Here is a 7,500-nt window from a genome sequence, read left to right as displayed (position 1 = left end):
ATATTATTTCCTTGATTTTCCTATCCGATTTCTTTTCTTCCTTCGGTGTTCCTTAGCGTACAACGTTGCCTAGTCAGCTTTATTGTGACCCAGTTCCGCGGGCACTCAAGAACTCTCCACCATCCTCTGTGATCCATGCTCAGGTTAAAATGAATAAAGAGCATAAAATGAAACTCTTTCACTGGCCTCATTAATTATCTGAGTTACTCATTTGGGACATTCAAATTTGAATTCGAGCAGCACTGGCTCTTGCTCGGATGAATTATTTGAATTGACGTGATTCGGGTCAGGTTGAAATTGCCCTCCGTCGTGGTCCATTTCCGCTGTGTATTGGATGGGTGTTTGCACTTCTATTTTGAAGTGATCGTTTTTATTTGAGAAGGCAGTAGTTTTAGTCGATGACGCATGCAGGTTTTGTGGTATATATACATATGTATATATGTGTATACATACATATTAATATCTATCTATTTATACACATGTATACACGCATATAGTATATGTAAACAAATTCTTCTGTTAAAGCAGGATACGTCTCAAGTATAAAAGACCCATTAAAAAAAAAAACTGGTTTAAGCTTAAGGACTACTATATTTCGGTGGACTAGCTTCCACCCTTATCAAGCAGTAGAATATGTGTTTGTGCGCAACTTTTCATGGTAAGGTTTGTACCACTGAGTTTTCGGTTGGGAAGCTTGATCAGTCTGGCAAAAAATTGCGTGGTCAAAGTTGGAGAAAGGTACCCGTAGAGTTTAATTCCAGCCCTCCACAGCACAGCCCGCAGTATATAAAACTTGACCTGTGCGATGATTATTTGTCGCTGGTGACTGCTTCATATATATATTAATACTTTCGTTTTAATCCACTGAACAACCGACTGCGTGCCAATAAATACAGCATAGATTTAATGGTTATGGAAATCATGGACTGCTTCTCAATAAAAACAAGAAAGTGGTTATGGAAATCATCGACTGAAATCGGTTAGATTTGATGGTTAACGTGAAATGTTTTTTGAGTATCTCGTGACTATTTAAGAATTATGAAATGAGTGTCATGATTTTGCGCAATAATAAAGATATTTTTTTTTAATATTGCAAAATAAGCAATAATTATTAGAAATGTTGTAGGAAAAATTTTTTTTCTCGAAAGTTTAGTGTTGTTGCTTTAAGTGTTTTGCTTATATTTTTTCTAAAATATTAACCTTCCCATACAGTTTTGTAAGGCCTACTGATTCATTTTATTCTAATAGAGTATGTCTGTTAACGTCAACTTATTTTCCCAGTTTATTTTTTTGAAAAAAATGTATTTTTTTTAATTGCTGAGCAGACATAATTTTTTTTATCATACTTTGATTTTAAAACTTGTTATAAAGAAAGTTTTTACCATACATCATTTCTTGAGTAGTGTTGTAAGCATGTATGTATAGCTAATGTCTTGTATAAGTCTACTACTGCATTAATATGGAATAAAAATGCAGGATTCTACGCTTGTATTTTCGTCATTGCATCCTCTCAATAGTGTCGAACTGTATCTTCGCTTGCACTCGCTCTGGCTCATAAAATTCTACGCCAAAGGCCATATGAGTATGCCCGCCATCAAGAAGCTACCGTAATCTCTCTCTCTCTCTCTCTCTCTCTCTCTCTCTCTCTCTCTCTCTCTCTCCTTTTTTTTAAGGGGGTTGGTCAACTATTGACTGCTAGAAAGAAAAAAATACATTATGGTTCTTGGAAGGAAAATGAAATGGGTAGCTTTCTAAAAACTTTCTCTTCCTCCACCTCATCCCTCTCCCTTTAAATCGAGGGGAGAGGAGAGCCTTTTTCTTCCCCTATTCCCCTCCCTTACGTTTTGGCAGGAGGGATTTCCTCCATTCCCCCTCCCCCCTTGTTCATTTTATCTCAAAACGACAAGGAGTCTAATCTTCCTTTCCCTCCTCTACTTTACCCTCAACTCGAGGGGAAGGGATCTTACCACCTCTTCCTCCTCCTCCTCCTCCTCCCCCCCCCTTTACCTCGAAGGAAAGGGATCTCCCTCTTACCTCTCCTACCTCGTTGAGGGGGAGAAGGGCTGGACGCTTATCCTTCGATATTGAAGTAGAAATCGGTTCGTCCTTTTCTCTCTCTCTCTCTCTCTCTCTCTCTCTCTCTCTCTCTCTCTCTCTCTCTCTCTCTCTCTCATGTTGTATTGCTGTATTTGTCCATATTCTTATTTTCTTTCTCTTTCTTTCTCTTCATTAATTGTAAGGCCACTATTTATCTTGTTTTTCATTTCTCTCTCTCTCTCTCTCTCTCTCTCTCTCTCTCTCTCTCTCTCTCTCTCTCTCTCATGTTTTATTGCTGTTTGTCCATATTTTTATTCTTTCTTTCTTGCTCTTTTAAGTATTAGGTCACTCTATATTGTTTTTAATACTCTCTCTCTCTCTCTCTCTCTCTCTCTCTCCTCTCTCTCTCTCTCTCTCTCGTCTTATTGCTTTATTGTTCCATATTCCTATTATCTGTCTCATTTTTAATTGTTAGGTCACCATCTCTCTCTCTCTCTCTCTCTTAAGAAGAAAAAAAGCTCAAGTCTTAGTCATAAGCAATCAATGACTCGGCACCCTTCACTAACCAATAGGTCCCCAATTAATTTCTTGGGTCTACAAGAACTGTCCCAAAGACAGTTTCCCCCTTTGGGATCGACTTCGTTCTCTTCTGGGTGAGACAACAAGGTTTACACGACCAAACGTTTTCCCTATAGGTGTATCAAAGAGATTTCTCTTTGTACTCGCACTCTTTTGTGTCAGATTCAAGTTGATTTTTGTATACCTCAAATAGTATATATTATTATTATTATTATTATTATTATTATTATTATTATTTTATTATTAATTATTGATTACGATTTTTTCATTTTCAACTGGAATTGTTTGGAATGTCCCAAACTATACACCTTTATACACCTTTGACCCTAATCATGAATTTCAGGTAATCCAAAATATTTATACCTTTTACCTTAACCTTGGGTTTCAGATACTCCTAAATATACTATACCTGTAACTATAACCTTGAGTTTCAGGTAACCTTAAACATACACCTTTGAATTTAACCGTGAATTTCAGATATCCCAAAATATATCATTCCCAAATATACACCTTTGACCTTCATCCTGTTTCAGATATCCAAAAATATACACTTTGACCTTAATCCTGAGTTTCAGATATCCGAAATAGGCACCTTTATATCCCAAAATATACACATCTCCCCTTAACCATGAGTTTCAGATAATCCAAAATATATAGGTACCTTTTGATAAGACTTACCCTTAACCCAGAGTTTCAGCCATCCCAAGGTATACACTCCTGACCTCGACCTTGACCTTTCAGGTTGAAGTTGAGGTGGTAGGATCGGAGTCCTTAGGTCTGATGATCCGGGGAGGAGTGGAGTACGGCCTGGGGATCTTCATCACTGGAGTAGATCCGGAATCCGCTGCGCATAAGGCTGGTTTGCAGGTATGATGATGTTTTTTTTTTTGTTTTTGTTTTTTTTTTTTTGTTTTTTTAGACCTACGAACGCCTGACCGACCACATGCCTCATGTTGTCATGGGCCTGTAACACCTGTCCTAAGCAAATGTCTCTTTAGTTATTGGTGTGTGAATATCTGTCTTGAACACCTGTTTAGTCGTGCAAATTTATAGGCCTACGAACGCCTGAACTAGCAGATGTCTCATGTTGTTGTGAGCCTGAACATCTGTTTAGTTACGTCAATTTATAGGCCTATGAACGCCCGACCTAGCACATGCCTCGTGTTGTTATGGGCCTGTAACACCTGCCCTAAGCAAATATCTCTTTAGGTATAGATGTGTGAATGCCTGTCCTGAACACCTGTTTAGTTGTGCTAATTTATAGGCCTACGAACGCCCGACCTAGCACATGCCTCGTGTTCTTATAGGGCTATAACACCTGAACAGCTGCCTTAAACAAATGTCTCTTTAATTAATGGTGTGTGAATACCTGTCCTGAACACCTGTTTAGTTGCATTAATTTATATATAGGTCTACGAACGCCCGACCTAGCACATGCCTTTTATTGTAGAGGGTCTGTAACACCTGCCCTGAACAAATGTCTGTTGATTGCAAGTGTGTGAATGCCTGTAGTAAATACCTGTTTAGTTATTTAATAGTGTGTATAGTTTGTCTTTTATATGGATCTGAAAACATCTGTCCCAACATGTGTTTCTTGTTTCTGTATCTTTTGGTATTAAAGTACTTTAATTCCAAAATACAAAATACAGGTGGTGTGTTTTGTTTTTGTATCTGTAAGCATGTAAAGCCTTCCCCTTTCTCCATTAGTTTGTAAGGACATGTAGTAAACAGCTGTTCTTTTCGTGCATTTATTAATTTTATTTATTATTAATTTTTTGGGGGGTTAAGGCAGGTTTGCACACTAGACGTGAAAACCAGTATTTTTTAGATTATTATTATTATTATTATTATTATAATTATTATTATTATTATTATTATTATTATTATTATTATTATTGTTATTATTATTATATATTATTATTATTTTTTTTTTTTTTTTTTTTTTGCTCTATCACAGTCCCCCAATTCGACTGGGTGGTATTTATAGTGTGGGGTTCCGGGTTGCATCCTGCCTCCTTAGGAGTCCATCACTTTTCTTACTATGTGTGCCGTTTCTAGGATCACACTCTTCTGCATCAGTCCTGGAGCTACTTCAGCCTCTAGTTTTTTCTAGATTTCCTTTTCTTTAGGATCTTGGGATCGTGCCTAGTGCTCCTATGATTATGGGTACGATTTCCACTGGCATATCCCATATCCTTCTTATTTCTATTTTCAGTCTTGATCTTATCCATCTTTTCTCTCTCTTTCTCTTCAACTCTGGTGTCCCATGGTATTGCGACATCAATGAGTGATACTTTCTTCTTGACTTTGTCAATCAACGTCACGTCTGGTCTGTTTGCACGTATCACCCTATCCGTTCTAATACCATAGTCCCAGAGATCTTTGCCTGATCGTTTTCTATCACTCCCTCAGGTTGGTGCTCGTACCACTTATTACCTGCCAAAGTAGCTGATGTTTCTTGCACAGGCTCCAGTGGAGGGCTTTTGCCACTGAATCATGCCTCTTTTTGTACTGGTTCTGTGCAAGTGCCGGGCATTCACTTGCTATGTGGTTTATGGTTTCATTTTTCGTATTGCACTTCCTACATATGGGAGAGATGTTATTTCCGTCTATCGTACTTTGAACATATCTGGTTCTTAGGGCCTGATCTTGTGCCGCTGTTATCATTCCTTCAGTTTCCTTCTTTAGCTCTCCCCTCTGTAGCCATTGCCAATTGTCATCGCTGGCTAGTTCTTTAGTCTGTCTCATGTATTGTCCGTGCATTGGTTTGTTGTGCCAGTCCTCTGTTCTGCTTGTCTTTCTCCTGTCTCTGTATATTTCTGGGTCTTCGTCTACTTTTATTAGTCCTTCTTCCCATGCACTCTTAAGCCACTCGTCTTCACTGGTTTTCAGATATTGCCCCAGTGCTCTGTTTTCGATGTTGATGCAGTCCTCTATACTTAGTAGTCTTCTCCCTCCTTCCTTTCGTGTTATGTATAGTCTGTCCGTATTTGCTCTTGGGTGTAGTGCTTTGTGTATTGTCATTTGTTTTCCTGGTTTTCTGATCAATGCTGCGGAGTTCTGCCTTCGTCCAATCCACTATTCCTGCGCTGTATCTGATTACTGGCACTGCCCATGTGTTTATGGCTTTTATTATATTTCCGGCGTTGAGTTTTGACTTGAGTATCGCCTTGAGTCTCTGCATATATTCTTTCCTGATCGCGTCCTTCATCTCTTGGTGTTTTATATCTCCTCCTTCCATTATTCCCAGGTATTTGTATCCTGTCTCATCTATGTGTTTGATGTTCTCCCATCTGGTAGCTTTATTCCTTCAGTTCTCGTTACTTTGCCTTTTTGTATGTTGACTAAGGCGCATTTTTCTATTCCAAACTCCATCCTGATATCCCCAGATACAATCCTTACAGTCTGGATTAGGGTATCTATTTCCTTGATGCTCTTACCATACAGCTTGATGTCGTCCATGAACATCAGATGGTTGATTTTGTTGCCTCTTTTCTTGAGTTGGTACCCGGCATCCATCTTCTGTAGTACTTTTGTCATGGGAATCATGGCTACTACGAAGAGTAGTGGGGACAGTGAGTCGAACCTCTGCTAGTCTTATTCCAGAGCTTGTAAGTATTGTATTCCAGTTGCACATTGTATTTTGAGGAAGCTGATGGTATTTTCCTCTGCCCCATATATTTTCAGGCATTCTATTAGCCATGTGTGTGGTATCATGTCGAAGGCTTTCTTATAGTCTATCCATGCCATGCTTAGGTTGGTTTTCCTTCTCCTACTGTTCTTCATTACCATTTTGTTTATCAGGAGCTGGTCTTTTGTGCCCCTACACTTCCTTCTGCAGCCTTTCTGTTGGTGGGGGATGGTGTTTGTCTCCTCTAGGTAGTTGTATAGCCTTTCACTGATGATACCTGTTAGTAACTTCCACATTATTGGTAGGCAGGTGATAGGCCTGTAGTTACTGGCTATATTTCCCTTACTCTTGTCTTTTTGTACTAAGGATGTTCTTCCTGTGGTCATCCATTTGGGTGCTTGGTGATTTGAGATACAATGCTGGAGTTGTTCTGCTATTCGTGGGTGTAGGGTCTTGAAGTTTTTGAGCCAGTATCCATGGACTTCATCGGGACCTGGGGCTTTCCAGTTTGGCATTTTCTTTAGTTGGTGTCTGACTGTGTCTGTCGTGATGTCTGTGAATCTTTGTTTTATTCTCCCTGTTTCTTCTTCCTTGACTTCCTGGAGCCATGTTGCATGTTTGTTGTGTGATACCGGATTGCTCCATATGTTTTCCCAGAGTCTCTTACTTGGTTATTATTATTATTATTATTATTATTATTATTATTATTATTATTATTATTATTATGAGCCCATCTGAGTTTTGTTAGCTTCTAACTTCATTCCTACGTTTTGCACCATGAGCTGAATTTGGCTAAGTCTCTGTTAAAAAAAAACAGCAACCATATTTACTCGAACTAAAACCCACTGCATGAAATTGCTAAATTCAATATATTTCGCTATAAACTGGATTATAAGAATTATCTCTCTATGTATCCTGAGTTTGCAAATAATAGAATTAAACAAAGTGGGTGAATATTTAAAAATAAAATATTAGAAGCAAGGAGTAGACAAAATAACAGTTAGGAATAGAGAAAAAAAAAGGTCAGAAAAAATTATTTATAAATACAGTCTCTGTCGAACTTTGAATTTCCGAATAACTTTCTGGGGAGAATATTCTAGGAAAGCTTGATGAATGACAGATGCTGCTTTCGGGTCTTCGGGCTTTTTTTTTATTTTTTTTATTTTATGATATAATGTTGTACAGGGGTGCTCAAATCTCATGCGACATGCTCACTCAATGTGACGTTGCCAAGTAGTGTTAAACTTTTTTTT

The 7,500-nt window shown here is 38.3% G+C and overlaps 1 protein-coding gene across 1 annotated transcript in view; it reads left to right on the top strand.

Annotated features, from left to right (window-relative positions):
- The window catches only part of LOC135202977 (uncharacterized), a gene marked incomplete in the record, with an annotated part of 465,217 nt that overhangs the window by 340,086 nt on the left and 117,631 nt on the right, over window positions 1-7,500 (top strand). The window contains 1 exon segment of the mRNA XM_064232508.1: window positions 3,358-3,483. Coding sequence (XP_064088578.1) covers window positions 3,358-3,483 — 126 coding nt within the window.

The sequence above is a fragment of the Macrobrachium nipponense genome, chromosome 33 (assembly GCF_015104395.2).
Source record: "Macrobrachium nipponense isolate FS-2020 chromosome 33, ASM1510439v2, whole genome shotgun sequence".
Lineage (NCBI taxonomy): Eukaryota > Metazoa > Arthropoda > Malacostraca > Decapoda > Palaemonidae > Macrobrachium > Macrobrachium nipponense.
This window is presented reverse-complemented; position numbering and strand designations above follow the sequence as displayed.